Source organism: Aotus nancymaae, unplaced genomic scaffold (assembly GCF_030222135.1).
Source record: "Aotus nancymaae isolate 86718 unplaced genomic scaffold, 86718_ANA_hifiasm-v0.15.2.pri h1tg000069l, whole genome shotgun sequence".
NCBI lineage: Eukaryota > Metazoa > Chordata > Mammalia > Primates > Aotidae > Aotus > Aotus nancymaae.
Window position 1 is genome coordinate 1,787,501 of NW_026988484.1, and position 23,206 is coordinate 1,810,706.

Below are 23,206 nucleotides of genomic sequence, written 5' to 3' on the forward strand. Positions count from 1 at the left end.
TCAGCCTCCCCAGGCTCAAGTGATCCTTCCACCTTAGCTTCCTGAGTAGCTGGGACCACAGGCACACACCACCACACCAGGCTAATTTTTCTATATTGTGTAGAGACAGGGTTTTGCCATGTTGCCCAGGGTGGCCTCAAACTCCTGGCCTTCAGTGATTCATCCACTTTTGGCCTCCAAAAGTGCTTGGATTACAGATGTGAGCCACTGCGCCCAGTTTAGTAATTCCTTTTTGTTGCATTATATGAAATATTTAACTGGGTGCCATTAGAGATCATAAACCCCAGGACACAGACCCAGACCTGATGGGTAGCATGCCTGGATCACATACTTTGTAAATGCCAGACTCCAGATTAGAACTTCGGTAGGCTTGTTTTGTATTCCCAGGTTCTGGGAAATAAGCTATAGTACTTTGCAGCCTTGTCTGTAGGACGGAGTGCATGTCTCCAAGTGTGAACGTGTGGTCTGTGTGTCATAGGCGAGAAAGGATGGGTAATCCAAAAAAAAGAACTTGGAGGGAGGCGAAATGAAAGGGAAGTCTTGGGTTTCACAGGAAAACAACAGCAGAGAGAGACCAATGTCCCTGGATATAGAGAACCAGCCACAACACCTAAGATGGGCCCTGAGAAATGTGGAGCTGGCCCAGGATAGCCTATAGTACGAGGAAGGACTCAGTGCATTTCCCTGAGGGCAAAGGGGAGCCATCCGGAGTGTAAAGTCGGGTGTGACGTGAGCAGATTAGCATTTTATAAACGTTGACTGGAAGCATTATGATAAATGGATTAGGGAAAGGCAAAAATGTATTCTGTTTTCTCCTAGGAGGTTTTAAAACCGAGATCACCTCTGCCTCATTAACTGATGCAATCATCGTGGCAGATCTGGTCTAATCAGACCAGATGAGAGTAACAGAAAACAGGAAATAACGTTAATGGAAATAGAAATCAATTAGGTTTTTGTGTGCCCATGTATTACTCCTACCAAACAGTCACATTTTCTGATTTTACGGCTTGAAATTTGCTTTTTTCAAAATTGCACAGATCTTTGAAATGTTAACCATATACAAAATTGAAGAAAAAACACAAAAATGGCAATAATACATTAACAGAAAAGGGATTAAATTCTTGATCCATTCAGCATTCCAAACGGTGTGTCTGTAGTTGCCAGGTAATGTGATTTGGGATTAGAAATCAATTTACTTCTGACTTCTAAACATCCGTGGGACAGGTAGTAAAAATAAACGTAAAATTGTAGCTTTGGTTAAAGCGGTGAAGTTCTAAGGAATGCTAACTGTTAATGGGAAAAAAATTCAACAGTAAAGGTTCTAAGAATGTTTCCTAAGGAATGTATCCTTTCACAACATGGTGGGTGTGGCTGGTAGTGGCCTTGTAGATGTCTGTGGCTAATAAGTTTTCAGCCAGAGAAAGATGTCATTTGTATGGATTCTGGCTTGTCTTTTCTATTTCATTCATTTCTTTCTCTTTTTCTTGTTTTCCCTAGCTTTACGGAGGTATAATTGACAAAGATTTTATATGTTTAAGGTGTGCAATGTGATTTCTCTCTCTCTGTATATATGTATACATTGCAAAATGATTACCACAATCAAGCTAGTTAACATATTCATCACCTCACATAATTATCTTTTTTTTTAATTAATTAATTTTTTTTAAAGACGGGATTTCACCATGTTGGTCAGGCTGGTCTTGAACTCCCGACCTCAGGTGATCCGCCCACCTTGGCCTCCAAAGTGCTTGGATTACAGGCATGAGCCACCACGCCTGGCCCATAATTATCTTTTTTTTTTGGAGGCAGAGTCTTCTTCTGTCACCTAAGCTGGAGTACAGTGGCATGATCTCGGCTCACTACAACCTCCACCTCCCAGGTTCAAGCAATTCTTGTGTCTCAGCTTCCCGAGTAGCTGGGATCACAAGTGCAAGCCACCACAGCTGGCTAATTTTTGAATTTTTAGTAGAGGTGGTGTTTCACCATGTTGGCCAGGCTGGTCTTGAATTCTTGGTCTCAAGCGATACGCTAACCTCAGCCTCCCAAAGCACTGGGATTACAGGCGAAAGCCACTTAGTGTTTTTATATCATGAGAACACTGAAAATCTACTTTTAGCAAATTTCAATCATACAATATATATTAGCTATAGCAACCATGCTGTACATCAGATCTCCAGAGCCTATTCACTTTTTTCTTAGCCTGAGAAGGACAGAATGACATATTTATTTATTTCATTTCATTTCATTTATTTATTTATTTTGAGACGGAGTTTTGCTCTGCCACCCAGGCTAGAGTGCAGTGGCACAATCTCAGCTCACTGCAACCTCCATCTCCTGGGTTCAAGCAATTCTCCTGCCTCAGCCTCCTGAGTAGCTGGGATTACAGGCACGCGCCACCATGCCCAGCTAATTTTTTGTATTAGTAGAGACGGGGTTTCACCATGTTGACCAGGATGGTCTCGATCTCTTGACCTCGTGATCCACCAGCCTCGGCCTCCCAAAGTGCTGGGATTATAGGCGTGAGCCACCGCGCCCGGCCCTAATACTTTATTTTCTGATGATCACGATGATGATGGTGATGATGATGATGATGACGACCGAGATGGAGTTTCTCTGTGTGGCCCAGGCTGAAGTACAGTGGTCTGATCTCCACTCACTGCGACCTTTGCCTCCCGGGTTTAAGTCATTCTCCTGGCTCAACCTCCCAAGTGTCTGGGATTACAGGGGTGCACCACCACGCCCAGCTAATTCTTCTATTTTTAGTAGAGACAGGGTTGATGTTAGCCAGGCTGGTCTTGAATGCATGGTTTCAAGTGATCGGCTCGCCTTGCCTCAGCCTCCAAAAGTGTTGAGATTACAGGCATGAGCCATAGTGAAAAAAGTTTTATTATTATTATTATTATGACTGCTTGTGATAACACAATATTTAAAAATTGAGTTCATTTTGGCATAATGGCATTGTAATAGGCACCTCACTAAATTCTCCTAGGCTAATATTTGTTGAATATTTTATTTTATTTAGATTCAGAGAGTACATGTACATGTTTGTTATAAAAAGTATTTTGACACTTTGGGAGGCCGAGGCGGGTGGATCATGAGGTCAAGAGATCGAGACCATCCCGGTCAACATGGTGAAACCCCGTCTCTACTAATACAAAAAATTAGCTGGGCATGGTGGCGCGTGCCTGTAATCCCAGCTACTCAGGAGGCTGAGGCAGGAGAATTGCTTGAACCCAGGAGGCAGAGGTTTCGGTGAGCCGAGATCGCGCCATTGCACTCCAGCCTGGGTAACAAGAACGAAACTCCGTCTCAAAAAAAAAAAAAAAAAAAAAAAATTTGAATATTATTGGAAATTGGGCTTCCAGCGTACCCATTACTGAAATAGTAAACATTGTACCCATTGGATAATTTTTCAATACCCATTTCCCTCGCATCCCCTCATTAGAGTCCCCAGTTGTTATTTCCATCCCGTGTTCATGCGTACCTACTGTTTAGCTTCCACTTACAAGCGAGAACATGTGATATTTGGTTTTCTGTTTCTGAGTTAGTTTACTTAGGATAATGGCCTCCAGCTCCATCTATGCTTGCTGCAAAGGACTAATTTCATTCTTTTATGGCTGCATAGTATTCCATAGTATGTATTTCCCATTTTCTTTATCCAGTCAACCACTGGGTGACTCTTAGGTTGCTTCTACGACTTTGCTCTTGTGAGTAGCGCTGCAATCAAAATATGAGTGCAATGATCTCTTTTCTTTTGAGTAGATACCCAGTAGTAGGTTTGCAGTATCAAATGATAGTTCTATTTTTAGTTCTCTGGGAAATCTCCATACTGTTTTCCAGAGAGGTTAACTGATTTACATTCCCACCAAATTTGTTGAATACTTTTTGTAAACAAAATCAAGACTCTATAAATATGTTTGAAATATTTTATTTCCTTATTTCACTGATTAGGGAGCAATCCAGTGTTTCACAGAGATAGTAGTTTAAGCAGAAAACTTTTAACAATAAATTTTGTTGTAATTGCTTTGTAAAATATTTATCACATTAAGGATTTTTTTTTTTTTTTTTGAGACAGAGCCTCACTCTGTCACCCAGGCAGGAGCACAGCGGCATGATCCTGACTCATTGCCACCTCCACTTCCCAGGTTCAAGCGATTCTCGTGTCTCCACCACCAGAGAAGTTAAGTCTACAAGCATACCTGGTTAAGTCTTTTTTTTTTTTTTTTTGAGACGGAGTCTTGCTCTGTCACCCAGGCTGGAGTGCAGTGGCGCAATCTCGACTCACTGCAACCTCTGCCTCCCACGTTCAAGCAATTCTCCCATCTCAGCCTTCCAAGTAGCTGGGACTACAGGCACATGCCACCATGCCCTGCTAATTTTTGTATTTTTAGTAGAGATGGGGTTTTACCATATTGGTCAGGCTGGTCTCAAAATCCTGACCTCAGATGATCCACCTGCCTCAGGCTCCCAAAGTGCTGGGATTACAGGTATGAGCCACCGCACCTGGCAAGTTTTGTATTTTTAGTAGAGATAGTGGCTCACCATGTTGGCCAGGCTGGTCTTGAACTCCTGTCCTCAAGTGATCTGCCCACCTCGGCCTCCCAAAGTGCTGGGATTACAGGAGTGAACCATCATGACCAGCAAAGGATATTTCCTAGTAGTTCCAGTTTATGAAGTGCCTTTTTCAGGAATGCTGAATTTTAAACACATTCATTTTTTTTTTAAACGCATTCATTGAGATGATTATATTATGTTCTTGGATCTATATCCTGTTAATGAAGTAAATTGCACTGATTTTTGAATTTTAACCCCAAACTCCTGCATTTTGGAAATGAACACCATTTGTGATGTATTCTTATGAGTCGATTTGATTTTCAAATATTTTGCTTTGAATTATTTTAATGTATTGGCAAGATTTTATTATCAGGAAGTGCTGACTTCAGTAACTAAAGTGCATAGTGTTTCCTCATATGCTCTGGGAGAGTTTATGTAAAATTTGAATTATTTCTTTTTTTTTTTTTTTTTTTTTTTTTGAGATGGAGTTTCGCTCTTGTTACCCAGGCTGGAGTGCAATGGCGCGATCTCGGCTCACCGCAACCTTTGCCTCCTGGGTTCAGGCAATTCTCCTGCCTCAGCCTCCTGAGTAGCTGGGATTACAGGCACGCGCCACCGTGCCCAGCTAATTTTTTGTATTAGTAGAGACGGGGTTTCACCATGTTGACCAGGATGGTCTCGATCTCTTGACCTCGTGATCCACCCGCCTTGGCCTCCCAAAGTGCTGGGATTACAGGTGTGAGCCACCGCGTCCGGCCTTTTTTTTTTTTAAGAGACGGGGTCTCGCTATGCTGCCCAGGCTGGAGTGCAGTGGCTATTCACAGGCGCGATCTCACTACTGATCAGCACGGGAGTTTTGACCTGCTCCGCTTCTGACCTGGGCCTGTTCACCCCTCCTTAGGCAACCTGGTGGTCCCCCGCTCCCGGTGGGTCACCATATTGATGCCAAACTTAGTGCGGACACCTGATCGGCATAGCGCACTGCAGCCCAGAACTCCTGGGCTCAAGCGATCCTCCCACCTCAGCCTCCCGAGTAGCTGGGACTATAGGCACAGGCCGCGGCACCGGGCAAATTATTTCTCTTTTTAATGTCTGGTAGAATTCATCCATAAAATCATCTAGGTGTAACGTTTTGGTTGATTTGTTTGTCTTTAATTATGCCAGTGGTGCAATTAATTATCTCTATTCTATTTCTAGCTTGCCATTTTAAACAATCCACCAATTGTTGAAACCAATTCCCAGAGACACAAGAGAAGAGACTGAATCATCAAAATTAAGTCTCTCTGAGAATTGCTGAAAATGGCTTTAGATCAAAGAACCTTATTTCAGCGTGAACCATCTGAGAATGGTCTTAGATCAGGAAATTCAGAGTTTCAACGAAGCCAAGGACCTGCTGTTCAGACAGAAGAAGGGATTTCTGAGTTCTCAAGAACTGTGCTCAATTCATTGCAAGACAGCAATAATTCATATGCAAGGCAGGAACTGCAAAGGCTTTATAGGATCTTTCATTCATGGCTGCAACCAGAAAAGCACAGTAAGGATGAAATTATTTCTCTGTTAGTCCTGGAGCAGTTTATGATTGGTGGCTACTGCAATGACAAGGCCAGTGTGAAAGAAAAATGGAAATCAAGTGGCAAAAACTTGGAGAGATTCATGGAAGAGCTGACTGATGACAGCATGAATCCACCTGCCTTAGTGAGTACAGGGTTCTGATTGCTGGGATGAGGGACAAAGGAAAGGAAGGGATGAATCATAGTCAGTTGGAGTTGTCTGGAAGTTAGAGAAGCTACTGCATGTCCAGTGATTAGTTAGCCCACACTCTCCCACCACTCACACAAAGAATCTTTAATGTCCTAAGTTCTCAAGAAAACAAGCAAAAAGCTATATATCTGTGTATTCTATAGGACATATAGGAGCCAAACATATTGATGTTTGATTAAGTTAATTTTAGTCTGTATAATGCCAGACTCTGAGAAATTGGACATTTTTTTCTTTTTCTTTTTTTTTTGAGACAGAGTCTCGCTCTGTCCCCCAGGCTGGAGTGCAGTGCTGCAATCTTGGCTCACTGCAACCTCTGCCTCCCAGGTTCAAGCGATTCTCCTGCCTCAGCCTCCTGAGTAGCTGGGATTACAGGCGTGTGCCACCACGCCCAGCTAAGTTTTGTATTTTTACTAGAGACAGGATTTCACTATCTTGGCCAGGCTGGTCTTGAACTCCTGACCTCATGATCCACCCGCCTTGGCCTCCCAAAGTGCTGGGATCACAGTCGAGAGCCACCGGGCCCGACTTTTTTTTTTTCCTTCAGACGGAGTCACTGTGTAGCTCAGGCTGGAGTGCAGTGGCCTGTATCAGCTCACTGCGACCTCTGCCTCCTGGTTTCAAACCATTCTGCTGCCTCAGCCTCCAGAGTAGCTGGGATTACAGGCATGCTCCAACAAGCCCAGCTAATTTTTGTGTTTTTCGTAGAGACAGGGTTTCAACATGTTGGCTAGGCCAGTGTTGAACTCTTGGCTTAAGTGATCCACCTCCCTTGGCCTCAACTGAGACCGGCATGAAAGTGACATTTAAATGAAGACCTCAAGGATAAGGAAGAAATGTCTTGGCAAGAGCTGGTTCTTCTGTCAGGTAGCCCTAATCAAGAAAGACATTCTAAGGGGCCGGGCACGGTGGCTCATGCCTGTAATCCCAGCACTTTGGGAGGCCGAGGCGGGTGGATCATGAGGTCAAGAGATCGAGACCATCCTGGTCAACACGGTGAAACCCCGTCTCTACTAATACAAAAAAATTAGCTGGGCACGGTGGCGCATGCCTGTAATCCCAGCTACTCAGGAGGCTGAGGCAGGAGAATTGCCTGAACCCAGGAGGCGGAGGTTGCGGTGAGCCGAGATCGCGCCATTGCACTCCAGCCTGGGTAACAAGAGCGAAACTCCGTCTCAAAAAAAAAAAAAAAAAAAAAAAAAAGAAAGACATTCTAAAGAAGCAATTACAGTAGATCCTTATTCTCAGAGCTCATATTTCCAAAATTGCTAAAATTTATTTGTAAAATAAATAGTTGAGGCATCTTCTCAGTCATTTTCAGACATGTGTAGCGTGGTAAAGTATTTGAGTTACCTTAGGTGCATGTTTCCAGTTGGGGTTGAACAAGGCTACAACCTCACTTCCCATTTTGGTTCTTACAGTGTAAGTAAGTGTCCTTTTCACAGCCTATTTAGTGGCACATTTTCACACTTTTGTGCTTTTTATTGATAACTTTGTCGTTTAAAGTGACACTGAAATAAAATGCTGAAATACTGTCTAGTGTTCTAAGTGCCAGAAAGTTGATATTATGGTGATAATACATGTGTTGGAGCCTCTGAATTCAGAATTAACTAATCAAGAATATGTATTTTTTTTGTATTTTTTTCTTTATTGGTTTTTTTATTTATCTGAGCTCTCCTTTATGAAAGAATATGTATTAAGTGAGGTATCTTTGAACATATACACACAACAAACTCATGTATTGATCCATTGACATAATGCCAGAATCTCACAGGAAACTAACCCTAAATGTTTCCTAGGGGAAATGATTCAGTATTGGCAAATTCAATATCCATGTGACTTTATTTATTATTATTATTTTTTTTTTTGAGACGGAGTTTCGCTCTTGTTACCCAGGCTGGAGTGCAATGGCACGATAATCGGCTCACTGCAACCTCTGCCTCCTGGGTTCAGGCAATTCTCCTGCCTCAGCCTCCTGAGTAGCTGGGATTACAGGCGTGCACCACCATGCCCAGCTAATTTTTTGTATTATTAGTAGAGACGGGGTTCACCATGTTGACCGGGATGGTCTCGATCTCTTGACCTCGTGATCCACCTGCCTCTGCCTCCCAAAATGCTGGGATTACAGGCTTGAGCCACCGCGCCCGGCCCATGTGACTTTATTAAACAGAAGAGCTTGAGGTAACAAGAATAACACCATCAGAGATAAGGATGGGACAAAAATATGTGGTAGCCCATACTTGACGGAGCTTGTGAGAGCCTGTTGAGGGCCAGTTTTCCAAAAAATCTGTTTCACAACAGATTCACATACAACAGTGATCTGTTTTTTTTTCACAGGTCCATGTCCACATGCAGGGACAGGAAGCTCTGTTTTCTGAGAATATGCCCTTAAAAGATGTCATTGTTCACCTCACAAAACAAATGTCTGCCAAAACGCCAAAAGAAGCAAACATGCGGACACCCTTCCAGACTTCCCAAGATACTTCCTTGGAAACAGGACAAGGTAAGTCAGGTGAATCTGCACAACTGAGGGATGTTCTATGCAGATTCCTTCTTGAGTACAACTTCAATGAGTGTCTATTTTCACAGGCTATGACGATGAACAAGATGGCAGCAACAGTTCTTTGAAAACTACTCAAGTAAACAAAAATATTACTAATCAAGGCAATCAAATAGCTTCCCTAATCATTATCCAGGAAGAGAATGGTCCTAGGCCTGAAGAGGGTGGTGCTTCTTGTGAGAACCCACAGAACTCAAGAGGAGGAGAGCTAGGCACTGCTGGATCCCAGGAAGGGTCCATAAACAGAATCTCTTTTCAAGGTGTCCCTATGGAGATGGGACCAGGGTTTATCTCACAGCAAGAGCAGTCCTCCCCTGAGTATGCCCCTACCCACCAAAGCAATGAGGGAAACTACACACGTGAGGTACATCAGGAAGGAGCTCATGGAGTTCGAAAATCATACAAATGTGAGGAATGCCCCAAGGTCTTTAGGTATCTCTCTCACTTATTAGCTCATCAGAGAAGACACAGGAATGAGAGGCCATTTGTTTGTTCTAAGTGTCAAAAAGGCTTCTTCCAGACATCAGACCTACGTGTGCATCAGATAATTCACACAGGAAAGAAGCCTTTCACATGCAGCATGTGTGAAAAGTCCTTCAGCCACAAAACCAACTTGCGGTCTCATGAGAGAATCCACACAGGAGAAAAGCCCTATACATGTCCCTTTTGTAAGACGAGCTACCGCCAGTCATCTACATACCACCGCCACATGAGGACTCATGAGAAAATTATCCTGCCAAGTGTTCCCTCAACACCAAAAGCTTCCTAAGGCTGCTGGTCGGATGTAATGTGTATAAATACATATGCAAGTATGTATATTCCCATAGAATATAAGATGATTTCCTGATTATGCTTTCAATTTATTGTCTTGCTTCATTAAAATGTAATGTTAAGCAGAGCATGGAATTTATCAGTTTTGTTCACTAAAGTATTCCAAGTGGTTGGGAAAGTGGAACACTTCCAATAACCAATAAATTTCTGTTGAATAAATTAATGAATCCGTAATGTTGATATCCTTTTTTTAAAAAAAGAGATGGGGCCAAGCGCGGTGGCTGACGCCTATAATCCCAGCACTTTGGGAGGCCGAGGCAGGTGGATCACGAGGTCAAGAGATCGAGACCATCCTGGTCAACATGGTGAAACCCCGTCTCTACTAAAAAATACAAAAATTAGCTGGGCATGGTGGCGCAGGCCTGTAGTCCCAGCTACTCGGGAGGCTGAGGCAGGAGAATTGCTTGTGCAGTGAGCTGAGATCGCGCCATTGCATTCCAGCCTGGGTAACAAGGGTGAAACTCCGTCTCAAAAAAAAAAAAAAAAAGAGATGGGGCCAGCGGCGGTGGCTCACGCCTGTAATCCCAGCACTTTGGGAGGCCAAGGCGGGCAGATCACCTAAGGGCAGGAATTTGAGACCAGCCTGGCCAACATGGTGAACCCCTGTCTCCACTAAAAATACAGAACTCATCAGCAGGGCCTGATGGCACACAACACTCCTGTAATCCCAGCTACTCAGGAGGGTGAGGCAGGAGAACTGCTTGAACCAGGAGGCAGAGATTGCAGTGAGCCGAGATAGCACCATTGCACTCCAGCCTGGGCAACAAGAGCGAAACTCGCTCTCAAAACATAAAAATAAAATAAATGAATAAATAAAAGAGATGGCCAGGCACAGTGGCTCACTCCTAATCCCACCACTTTGGGACGCCAAGGTGGGTGGATCACCTGAGGTGGGGAGTTCCAGACCAGCCTAACCAACGAAGGAAAGAAGGAAGGAAAGAAGGGAGGGAGGGAGGGACGGAGCGGGGGAGGGAGGGGAGAAGATGGAGATAAAGGGAGGGAGGGAGGGAAGGAAGACCCCATCTTTCTCTTTTTTTTTTTTAATCTTAATGTATCTCTGACACACCAGCTGCCAGTCTGATTTTGCTGGGTGTTTTACGGGTCCTGCAAATAAACAATAATCCCCTGGCCTCCACCCAACGCCGCACATCAGTGATTATATCCCTACTCCTTCAGTGATTACAGCCAGACTTCACTGATATCCAAGGCCTCCCGCTGTAGGCTCTTGGGTTGAAAATGTTGGATGAAAATGTTGGAACAAAGGCTTCTGGGACTTGTAGTCCATTACGCAGCGCGCATTGCTCTCTGGTTGCTGAAGTAGGTGGCGAGTTCTGCGCAGGTGCATATGCGATTGCCTTATAAGCCGGTTTGTGGAGACAAAGTGGGTGAAAGTGAGTCCCCCGACAGGCAGAGGAGGGAAACTGGGCTGTAAACTGAGGCCGCAGGTCCGAGTGGAACGTGGTGACCCAGAGCCGAGATCTCCCGAAACGTCTCTCCGGAGCCAGGCTTTCCAGCGCCCTCTGGCAGTTGTAGTCGTCGCCATCCAGCGCGTTGCCTTCTGGGATCTAGTGTCGGCCGGCACTGCGCAGACGCTTGGACTCCCACGTGGCGCTTTCTTCGAGCTCTCCTGCTGCGGGGCTTCGGACCTCGTTCCTGGAGTGTTGTGTATTTGGAGTTTGCTCCTTTAAGCTAGGGAAGACAAGGCCAACGTACAGGGCGAAGCAAAAAGATCATCGTACTTACCATTACAATTGCCATCCTTTATTCCAGGTGAACCTGGCTTACCCTTTGCAAGAGACAGTACATGTTTCTCTTTAGGAGATTTATTTATATTTCAAGAGTGAACATTAAACTATTATATTCAGGAGTGCCATGTCCCCTTTTTTTTTTTTTTGGAGACAGGGTCTCACTTTGTCACCTAGGCTGGAGTGCGGGGCCACAATCTCAACTTTTTTTTTTTTTAACGGGGCCACCCCAGAGGCAGTGTGCCTAGAGGACCAAGCATTATACTTATTTTTTAATTTTACCAATCCCAGGTGGGAGGGGGATGAGGGTTGAAAAATTATTACCTGTTGGGTACAATGTTAACTATTCAGATGATATGTGCACTAAAAGCCCAGACTTCATCTCTACATAGTATATGCATGTTAAAAAGTCTGAGCTTGAGGCCGGGCGCGGTAGCTCACACCTGTAATCCCAGCACTTTGGGTGACTGAGGTGGGCGGATCACGTGAGGTCAGGAGTTCAAGACCAGCTGACCAGCATGGCGAAACCCCAATCTCTACTAAAAATAGAAAACCTACCCGGGTGTGGTGGCGCATGCCTGTAATCCCAGCTATTCCGAGACTGAGGCAGGAGAATCGCTTGAACCTGGAGACAGAGGTTGCAGTGAGCCGAGATCACACCACTGCACTCCAGTCTGGGCAACAGAGCGAGACTCCGTCTAAAAAAAAAAAAAAAAAAAAGTCTGAGCTTGTAACTCTTAAAACTGTAAAAATAAAATAATCAAAGTTGCCAGTAAAAAAATATTTTATTAATTCCTCCCTTAGAAGTTACAATAGGGGCCGGGCGCCGTGGCTCAAGCCTGTAATCCCAGCACTTTGGGAGGCCGAGGCGGGTGGATCACGAGGTCAAGAGATCGAGACCATCCTGGTCAACATGGTGAAACTCTGTCTCTACTAATACAAAAAATTAGCTGGGCATGGTGGTGCGTGCCTGTAGTCCCAGCTACTCAGGAGGCTGAGGCAGGAGAATTGCCTGAACCCAGGAGGCGGAGATTGCGGTGAGCCGAGATCGTGCCATTGCACTCCAGCCTGCGTAACAAGAGTGAAACTCCATCTCAAAAAAAAAAAAAAAAGAAGTTACAATAAACTTCAAGTGTAGTTAAAAGAAAAAAAATGAAACAAAAGAAGTTACAATATTGAATTAATTGTTTTAACTTTCCAGGGCTTACAAAAAAAAAGAAGTTACAATAAACATCTTAAAAAAAAAAAGTCAAAGTAGTGGATACACTCGGAAGAGCTCTGTGGAGTTTAGGAAACTACATTACCCAGAGCGGAGGTCGGTAAATGACGCCGAAGTTGACCCAATGAGAGACCAGGATAGGCGCACTTCCGCGCATGCGCAGGACGACAGACCGGGACTTCCGGCGTTCTCCTCTGGGCGGTTATTTTGGCTTCTATCCTGTCTGTCCATCCGAACAGAACTTCCGCAACGGGGGTCGCGACTGAGACACGGGACAGAGAAGGCGCGAAAGTGGGTCTAAGGCTCGGCGATCGGCGACGCCACGCCGGGTGAGCTGTGCCAAGCCCAGAATAGGGACCGCTGTGTTCGAATGCCCGCCCCGGTCGCCCGCCGCTCCCAGCCTGGTCCACAGAGCTCAATGGCGGCACTCGCGCTGAGGGACCCAGCTCAGGTGAGTGCTGCGTCCTCGGGTCTCGCCTGCCCTCTCCCAACAAAAGTCCTAAAGCCCAGGAGGGGCGTCTGTTCACAGCCCGGCAGCCCAGGCCGCAGTGCCCGGGAAAGGAAGGCGCTTGTGGGTGGAGCCCGTTTATGACGCCCAGTGTGTAAGGAAACGTGACGGGCAGGGGCACTGGCGCGTGCAGAGCTTGAGGTTGCAGCTAAGCTAGGGGGATTCAGGAGCCTGGGATCCATCTCGTGTCTGCAGGAACGTAGAGTGAGGCAGAATTGCGCGTGAGGAATTTGACCGTTCTGAGGAAACCGGCAGCCTTGGAGATTTGTGAACAGATAGGGACCCTGGGCTAGGATTTCCTAAAGCTTTCCAAACGTTGCTCAGGGGAAGAACAGGCTGAAGAGAGGTGATACTGGTTAGACATAGGAAGATTGAGTTCTTGTCCAAGCTCACACAGCTGGTAAAGTCAGCACTGAGGACTCAGGAGGGGCAGAGATAGTGCAGCCAGCCCAGGCCACCTGGCTCCAAAAGTGTCTTTTTGCACCGAGCCTGTGGAGCCTAGTGGTGGTTCCTGACGCTCGTGGCTTTTCTGTTTCTGTAGATTCCCATAACTGTAGAATCGCTTATGGAGCCTAATTGGGGAATGGTGTGTGTGACTGGTCCTCAATTCACCCGTTACAGTCTCTGAACAAGTGATGTTCTTGATCTGCTCTCCCACCACTCTTTTAGTAGCCTTGGGTCCTGGGACATTGAACAGATACAAGCCCAGAGTCCTAAGTCCAGGTCAGATTATACGAAGTTGTTGGCAGCTAGAGATGTAGAAGGTTGTCCAAGCCATAATTATCAGTATATGCAAAGGTTTGGAGAGGAGGCTGAGATGGTTCAGGAGCCGACAATTCTTTTCTTCTCATGAGATCAGGGAGCAGAGGAGTAGAAGTCAGACCTGGAATAGTTCCCTGAGAAGTTGACTATCTATTCGTTAGTTAATAGTAACAATAGGAGGTTTGGAGTGGAATAGGGAGGTGATCTGGCTTAGGTCTTTTAGGCTCGTGGTGGCTGCAGCATGGGAAACCGACTGATCTGGGGTAGTACTGAATTGTGTTTGAATTTGCCAACCACTCTCTGGGCCCCATGTGCTGAGTAACCAGTGGGGAGACCAAGGAGATGCTCATGGTGTGAGGCAGGGAGTAAGCTGTAGCCGAGTGTCAGTCCCACACTATGAGAGAGGTGTGGTAGAGTGATGTGCACCTGGAGACAAGAATGTGAAGTGGTGGCCCCTTGGTGTTCAGGATACAAGGGTGACGTTTGACCCTAGACTTTTGGTTGTGTTTGGGAGCCATGGTCTGCAGTCTTCCAGGAGAGTTTCCGTATAAGAGAGTGTGTGGATCCCTGCATGGCAGGCTCAGAGCTTAGATATTTGACCAACTGCCTGTTATTGTTATGGGAGAACAAAATAACGAATGGGACAATGAGGAGAGAGGGGACATCAGTGTCACCAGGCCCTGTTTTATTCTTTCATATGAGAAGATGGAGAGGAAAATCAACAGGGATAGATGCAGCAGGTATGAATTTGGGGTCCTAGGAAGATACTGATCATAGAATGAACTGTCCTCATCATGGAAAAGTTGTGTGAACTTTGAGGTTGTGGCTGTGGGAATGCAGCTGTGTGAGACAGGTGTGGTTGAAAGTGATATGCATGAGAATAAAGAGAATAAACTGAGGGCCTTGTGGGTGAAGTAGAGTCATAGGGGTAAAGGGTGAGCCCATGTTACTTGTGTCTTGGAGGTTGAATCTTGGTGACTTCAGGGATATTGCCTGACAAGACAAATGTCAGATCACTCACACCCTTTTCTCTAACTAACTGGTGTTTATGAGTAACAAGAGGTATACCCTACCTGCTAGGCCCAGAGCTTAGATAGCATCTATCTGTTCACATGCCTATTGTTGCTATTCAAGGGCTTAGTATCAGTGGAACTGTGGGGAGAGTAGGCATCGGTGGCACCGCGGCTCGTTATCTCCTCTGAGGTAGGCAATAGGGTGACCCGGGGATGGATATTGGGGGCGAGAGGCTAATGAACTCCAAGTCTGATTGTGGATTGAACTATTCCTGCTATGACAGGGTATGACCTTTGAGGATGTGGCCATTTATTTCTCCCAAGAAGAGTGGGAGCTCCTTGATGAGGCTCAGAGGTTCCTGTACTGCAATGTGATGCTGGAGAACTTTGCACATGTAACCTCCCTGGGTAAGGTCCTAGCGTCCCTCTCAGTGTTCTGAATGGTCTCTGCCTTAGTTTTTGACCCCAGAGTTACCTCTGTCTCAGGAGTCTTGCTGTGAGCCTAGTAGATCTTATCTTTCTTCTCTTCTCCTTGTCAGGGTGACCGTGTACAGATTCATGATACCTTGTGGCCCATGGTACCTTCTGACCTTTTCCTCTAGCTGCCATTTCCTTATGTACACCTGTATCAGCAATTGCAGGCATTGTCATGGTTACTCCTTACATCAACTATGGCGCTCTTTTTACAAGACCCTCCGTTGAGTGGGTTATTGTGTGTGTGTGTGTGTCTGTGAATACAGGTTACTCCCCTGTCCTTTCTTTCCTTACAACTTAAATCATTCATGTGTTATGTGGTAACACAAGGAGGGCTGCAGGGAGTGCCCTAGTTGCTTCACAGAGTGAACAAGGCAAGATTGTCTCAGAGGAGGCCTGGCCTTGGTGAGTGGCAGCTGTGGAAGGGCATGACATCATGATTGTATTAGAATCATATCAGGAACCTGCAATGTGCTCAGCAGCATTTTGGCGCAAGTGCCACTGGCCATACCTCATTTCTCCTTCTGCTTCCCTATAGTTAATACTGTGCTGAATTGTGGTTTCATCGTCACTTCCAGCGTTTGGCTACCTCCGCCCTCGTGGTCTCAGTGTGTCACTTGTTCCTCTCCATAGCTCACTTCTTTTCAGTCTTCTTCAGTCTATACTCACTGTGTTATGAGGTATGCACACAGCCTCAAATAGGCCTCCTTGATCACCAACTACCCGGTTTCAATTGGATTTACCTAGGACTGGACAACAGCAGCCTAATGCGCAGCACAGACATCACTAGCAAAGTCCTGCTGAGGGCTTTGGCACAGAGTGAGTTGGAGATCCTCTTCCTCCTTCTCCTGTGCTGTACCTACCTCATTCTTGTGTCCTTCTTGTGATGAGATGACATCTGCTCTAAAATCTCCAAAAGCCCAGTACTTCAAAGCAGACTATTCCTCCCCAGTTCCCTTGTTCTCAGAACAGTTCCATGCACTCAGTTCTTGTGTCTCACACCTTTTTGTGATATATCTTTCCGCTTTCATGAAAGTCGCCATGCATTTCATCAGTATTTCTCTACTTTCAGGTTTTTGCCATGGGACAGAGAATGAGGCGATAGCTTCTGAGCACAGTGTATCTGTAGGAGGAAAGTTACAGGTCAGGACTTCTAAGGGGGATACACCCACCCAGAATACTCATCTCACTGAGGTTAAGATGTGTGTCCCAGTCTTGAAAGACATTTTGCCTGAGGCTGAGCACCAAACCACATCCCCTGTGCAAAAGTCGTACTTGGGTGGCACAAGTGTGAGAGGCTTCTGTTTTAATGCTGACCTTCACCAGCACCAAAAGCATAACAATGAAGAAGAACCCTGGACAAGGAATGTGGATGGGGCTACATTTGTCACAGGCTGCAGATTCCATGTGTTCAATTATTTTACCTGTGGGGAGGACTTCCCAGCCTCCATGGACCTACTCCAACACCAAGCCACTCCTAGTGGTGAGGAGCCACACAGTAGCAGCAGCAAGCATATACAGGCATTTTCTGGGGCAAAATGTTGTCACAAGTGGGGTGAATGCAAAAAAGCCTCAAGCCACAAACACACACTTGTTCAGCCTCAGAGTGTCTGCTCTGAAGAAGGGCTTTATGAGTGTAGGAAATGTGAGAAAGCCTTCACCTGCAAGAACACACTTGTTCAGCACCAGCAAATTCACACTGGACCAAAGGCATTTGAGTGTAATGAATGTGGGGAATCATTCAGCAAAAAGTGCCGCCTAAACTTACATAAGATAGTTCACGCTGGAGAAGGGCCTTATGAATGCAGTGATCATGGGAAAGCCTTTGTCCATAAATCTGAATTCATTCACCACCAGAGACGTCACACTGGAGGAGTGCGTTATGAGTGTGGGGAATGTAGGAAAACCTTTAGCTACAAATCTAACCTCATTGAACACCAGAGAGTTCACACAGGAGAAAGGCCTTATGAATGTGGCGAGTGCGGGAAATCCTTTAGACAAAGCTCTAGCCTTTTCCGACACCAGAGAGTTCACTCTGGAGAAAGGCCTTATCAGTGCTGTGAATGCGGGAAATCTTTTAGACAAATCTTCAGTCTCATTCGACACAGAAGAGTTCACACTGGAGAAATGCCTTATCAGTGCAGTGATTGTGGGAAAGCTTTTAGCTGCAAATCAGAACTCATTCAACACCAGAGAATTCACAGTGGAGAAAGACCTTATGAATGCAGCGAATGTGGGAAATCCTTTAGGCAATTCTCTAACCTTATTCGACACCGCAGCATTCACACTGGTGATAGGCCTTATGAGTGCAGTGAATGTGAGAAATCATTTAGCCGCAAATTTATTCTGATTCAGCACCAAAGAGTTCACACTGGAGAAAGGCCTTATGAATGCAATGAATGTGAAAAATCCTTTACCCGCAAATCTGACCTCATTCAACACAGGAGAATTCATACTGGCACAAGACCTTATGAGTGCAGTGCATGTGGCAAATCTTTCAGACAGCGCTCTGGCCTCATTCAGCACCGAAGACTTCATACTGGAGAAAGGCCTTATGAGTGTAGTGAATGTGGAAAGTCCTTTAGCCAAAGTGCTAGCCTTATTCAACACCAGAGGGTTCACACTGGAGAAAAACCTTATGAATGTAGTGAATGTGGGAAATCTTTTAGCCAGAGCTCTAGCCTTATTCAGCACCAGAGAGGTCACACTGGAGAAAGACCTTATGAGTGCAATGAATGTAGGAAACCCTTTACCCACAAATCTGACCTTATTCAGCACCAAAGAGTTCACACTGGAGAAAGGCCTTATGAATGCAGTGAATGTGGGAAATCCTTTAGCCGCAAATCTAACCTCATTCGACATCGAAAAGTTCACACTGAAGAAAGGCCTTAAATGTGAAGGGAAGGTGCTATTTCTTTATTCAGTGTAATAGCACTGGAGGAGACTGGGAGCCATCTTGCTAAATGTAAACTTTGAGCATCCACAATGGGGAATTCTATGTCAGCTTCAGGTATGTGGGAAGCTTTGAGGAGGTTCATTGTAATTTGTAATCTGTGCAGGGCCATAGCCTGATTTATGTCACTGCCCATTTCTGAGACTGAAGCCATTTCACCTCTGCCACCTGGCAGGTGCACACCGTGTGCATGAGTCACTTCCCCACAGTGCTCAGAGAGGCAAACCTCTGTATTCTCCCATTTGCTTGGGGAAATTATTAATAGCCCAAGCATGCAGGAGGTCCTCATGTCCTTCCTCTGACTTTATAGACCTGTGCCATTTTTGGTCCAGAGGAGTCAATCCGAGTTACACTGTCAGCTTTCTAAGAAGGATTACTTTTTTTAGAGACATTGTTGTTCTCACATGATGCTTGTAATGAATTTTTCCAGATTCTGATTCACCAGCTTGGAAACTGCTTGGTGCACATTGCTCTGATTTGTGATCTTTTTATAAAGGTTTTAAAAAGGCCGGGCGCAGTGGCTTAGGCCTGTAATCCCAGCACTTTGGGAGGCTGTGGCAGGCAGATCAGCTGAGGCCAGGTCACCAGCCTGACCAACGTGGTGAAACCCATCTCTACTGAAAATACAGAAGTAGCCCGGCATGGTAGAAGGCGCCTATAATTCCAGCTACTCGGGAAGCTGAGGCAGGAGAATCGCTTGCACCCGGGAGGCAGAGGTTGCAGTGAGCCGAGATCGCGCCATTACCCTGCAGCCTGGGTGACAAGAGCGAAACTCCGTCTCAAAACAAAGGTTTTAAAAAATTTATGCACCTTTAATCTTGGGGTTTCTATTCATTGTGTAGAATGACTTATAAGCAGTATAGTAATGTAAGCATGAAGGGGTGGACAGATTTTGTGGAGATCTCAAATTTTCTGTGCTCATAAGGGACAATGTGATGGCAGAAGACAGGTTTTTGTCCTGTATTGGTGTAATTGGCCTGCTGCCCAATACCTCAAAGTAAAGACTGCAAGGCTTTGTGTTCCTGTATTGTGATCTGTTGCCATTTTTGTGAGGTCAGAGGTCACCATGAAAAGGAGGCAGTTGGTCAAAACTCACACGCTGATCATTAGTGGGATCGCACCTGTGAATAGCCACTGCAGTCCAGCCTGAGCAACATAGCGAGACCCCATCTCAAAAAAAAAAAAAGAAAAGGAGGCAGTTGTGACAATCCCCAGTGCTTCTGTGAACGTAAATTTTGTTCAGTTGTTCACAAGAGGTACCACATAATTCTTAGCACCATTGAGGGGAATCTGTTTCCCAGGTCCTGCAAAGGAGCCATGTGCCATGATGTATAAGTCAGTGTAGGCTGGTTCCATTTGTTTGCAGACTATAGGTGTAGAGGTGAAGATCCAGGCACAACTGTAATTGGGACCAAAACTCTGGGCAAATGGGGAGTAGAGAAGACTGCAGTAAATTAGATGGAATGCCTCTTCTAAAAGTTCATTACAAATTTTCCAGTGAATATGGCAGAAGAGTAGAGAAGACTGCAGTAAATTAGATGGAATGCCTCTTCTAAAAGTTCATCCACAAATTTTCCAGTAAATATGGCTGTGTGGGATCAGTGAGTACAGAAATTCTCAGGATCTTTGTAACCATTTCTTATGGCTGAGATCATTGTCAGAAAACAGTCCATAAAGGTTTTGTGTCTCCTTATATCCTCTCTGGGCTGTTCATCTCAAGGCCATTGCTATGCAGGCAGGAGAATAAGAATAGAGAGAAGGATCATTCTGCAGTCCAGGGATGTGGCTTTTGTGACTCAGCCAACATTCCTATTAATTCAGGTGGCAACAGCCTTCATTGCTTGCCAGAATTTGCTGCCCCTGAGGCAAGGTTGCCTCCCTCAGGGCATGAGGAGACAGAGAGATGGTGGAGTCCGTATCAGGTTACCAACCTGACTTTCAAAAAAAAAAAAGTGGAACATCTAGGCTCTTAATTTTGAACCACTTTTTAAAGCTTTGTGAAGGTCTAAATTGTATAACTGATATGCAACAAAGTATCCATATCCAAAATGTACAGTTTGGTAAAGCCATGAAACCATCATCACAACCATGAAAATGAATTTATCTGTCACCCATATATTTTTCTTGTATCCTTTTATAATCTCTTTCTGCCTTCCCCAGCTCTTCAGGGATCAACTGATTTCCTTTACAGTAAATTAGTTTGCAGTTTTTGAAATTTTAAATTTTATATATATATACATACATACACACACACAGGACTTTTTTTCTTACTGATTTTCTTTTCTTTTTTTTTTTTTTTAATAGAGACGGGTTTTCACCATGTTGGCCAGGCTGGTCTTGAACTTCTGACCTCGTGATCCACCCGCCTTGGCCTCCTGAAGTGCTGGGATTATAGGTGTGCGCCACCACACCTGGCCTCTTACTGGTTTTCTTCATGCTATTATTTTGAGATTCAACAATGATGAATATTTGTGTTGCTGAGTATCATGCTGTTCTGTGGATAAGTCACTGTTTATCCGTGTGTTTAGGGACATTTATGTTATTTATAGATTTTTGTATATTACAAATAAAGCTGCTGTAACTACTTGCATTCGGTTCTTTATAGGGACATGTTTTATTTTCCTTATGTTAATAACTCAAACTGTAATGTCTAAGTTACAATGTAGGTGAATGTCTAACATTTTAAGAAATGCCAAACTGATCTAAATGGATGTTTCCTGTTGTATTCCCACCAAGGCTGTATGAGAGTTCCAGTTCCTCTACATCCCTGCCAGAGCTTCATATGGCCAATCTTTTTTATTTTTGCTCTTTTAATATATGAGTAGTGGTTTGTTTAGAAAGAAAGGCTTAAAAAAAAAAAAAATGAAATATGAGTAGTGGTATCTCACTGTGGTTTTCATTGCATTTCCCTAAAACTTCATGATGTTAAGCATTTTTAAATGTTTTTATTTGCCACCTGTGTATGTTTGGTAAAATATCTGTTCATATGTTTTCCCTGCTTTTTTTCAGATGAGTTTATATTTAAAAAAAATTAAAACACAGTGCCAAATAACTATCTTTAGTAATAAAGACATGTTGGAATTTTCCTCAGTATTCTATGCTACAGTTTCTTTGTTGTGTTTAAGAATTCTTTTTCTATCGGAGGAAATTTTTTTCTTTTCTTTTCTTTTTTGAGACTGGGTCTCACTCTGTTGCCCAGACAGAGTGCTGTGGTACCATCATGGCTCGCTACAGCTTCAACATCCCAGGCTCAGGGGATTCTACTGCCTCAGCCTCCCAAGTAGCTGGGACTACAGGTGTGTGGCTAACTTTTCCTGGCTAATTTTTTGTTTTTGTAGAGATGGGGTTTTGCCATTTTGCCCAGGCTGGTCTTGAACTCCTGGACTCTAGATCCTCCCGCGTTGATCTCCCAAAGTGCTGGGATTACAGATATGAGCCACTGTGCTTGGACCTCAATTTTGTTCTCATTTTTTCATTATTTATTTTGAGACAGAGTCTTGCTCCGTTGCCCAATCTGGAGTGCAGTGGTGCAATCTTGGCTCACAGCAACCTCCGCCTCCCAGGTTCAAGCAATTCTCATGCTTCATCCTCCCAAGTAGCTAGGACTACAGGTGTGCACCACCACACCCAACCATTTTTGTATTTTTAGTACTGACAGGATTTTGCTATGTTGGCCAGGCTTGTCTCGAATGCCTTGGCCTCCAAAAGTGTTGGGATTACAAGTGTGAACTACCATGCCTCGCCCACATTTTTAATTTTTTAAAATTATTATTATACTTCTGGGGTATATGTGCAGAACGTGCAGGTTTGTTACATAGGTATACACGTGCCATGATGGTTTGCTGCATCCATCCCCCGTCGTCTACATTAGATATTTCTCATAATGCTATCCCTCCCCAATTCCCTACCCCCTGCTATCCTGCCTCTGGCCCCCTATCCCCTGACAGACCCTGGTGTGAGATGTTCCCCTCCCTGTGTCCATGTGTTCTCATTATTTAATACCTACTTATGAGTGAGAACATGCTGTGTTTGGTTTTCTGTTCTAGTGTCAGTTTGCTGAGAATGATGGTTTCCAGCTTTACCCATTTCCCTTCAAAGGACATGAACTTATCCTTTTTGATGGCTGTATAGTATTCCATGGTGTATATGTGCCACATTTTCTTTTTATCCAGTCTATCTTTGATGGGCATTTGGGTTAGTTCCAAGTCTTTGCTGTTGTAAACAGTGCTGCAGTAAACATACGTGTGCATGTGTCTTTATCATAGAATGATTTATAATCCTTCGGGTATATACCCAGTAATGGGATTGCGAGGTCAAATGGTATTTCTATTTTTACATCCTTGAGGAATTGCCACACTGTCTTTCACAATGGTTGAACTACTTTACACTCCCACCAACAGTGTAAAATTGTTCCTATTTCTCCACAACCTCTCCAGCATCTGTTGTCTCCTGATTTTTTTTAATGATCGCCATTCTAACTGGTGTGAGATGGTATCTCAATGTGGTTTTGATTTGCATTTCTCTAATGACCAGTGATGATGAGCTTTTTTCATATGTTTGTTGATTGCATAAATGCCTTCTTATGAAAAATGACTTTTCATATTCTTTGCCCATTTTTTGATGGGTTTGTTTTTTTCTTGTAAATTTGTTTAAGTTCTTTGTAGATTCTGGATATTAGCCCTTTGTCAGATGGGTAGATTACAAAAATTTTTTCCCATTCTGTTGGTTGCCGGTTCACTCTCATGATAGTTTCTTTTGTCTAGGTTTTCTTCTAGGGTTTTTATGGTGTTAGGTCTTACGTTTAAATCTTTAGCTTGGGGGAGGGGGGT

At 44.5% G+C, this 23,206-nt stretch overlaps 2 protein-coding genes across 2 annotated transcripts in view; both read left to right on the forward strand.

Moving 5' to 3' along the window:
• Positions 1 to 9,866, forward strand: part of ZSCAN4 (zinc finger and SCAN domain containing 4) — a 103,203-nt gene extending 93,337 nt beyond the window's left edge. Inside the window, exons 1-4 of the mRNA XM_012473109.2 lie at positions 1 to 1,538; positions 5,752 to 6,249; positions 8,650 to 8,815; positions 8,902 to 9,866. The exon at positions 1 to 1,538 is cut by the window's left edge and continues 230 nt beyond it. Coding sequence (XP_012328532.2) covers positions 5,854 to 6,249; positions 8,650 to 8,815; positions 8,902 to 9,641 — 1,302 coding nt within the window. The 5' untranslated portion in view covers positions 1 to 1,538; positions 5,752 to 5,853 and the 3' untranslated portion in view covers positions 9,642 to 9,866. The remainder of the gene's footprint in view (positions 1,539 to 5,751; positions 6,250 to 8,649; positions 8,816 to 8,901) is intronic.
• Positions 9,867 to 13,036: 3,170 nt separating this feature from the next.
• On the forward strand, positions 13,037 to 21,548 carry ZNF551 (zinc finger protein 551). The gene is made up of 3 exons (XM_021668171.2): positions 13,037 to 13,118; positions 15,235 to 15,358; positions 16,497 to 21,548. Exons 1-3 carry the CDS (start codon positions 13,038 to 13,040, stop codon positions 18,314 to 18,316), a joined length of 2,025 nt encoding a protein of 674 aa, XP_021523846.2. The 5' UTR covers position 13,037; the 3' UTR covers positions 18,317 to 21,548.
• Positions 21,549 to 23,206: the final 1,658 nt, after the last annotated feature.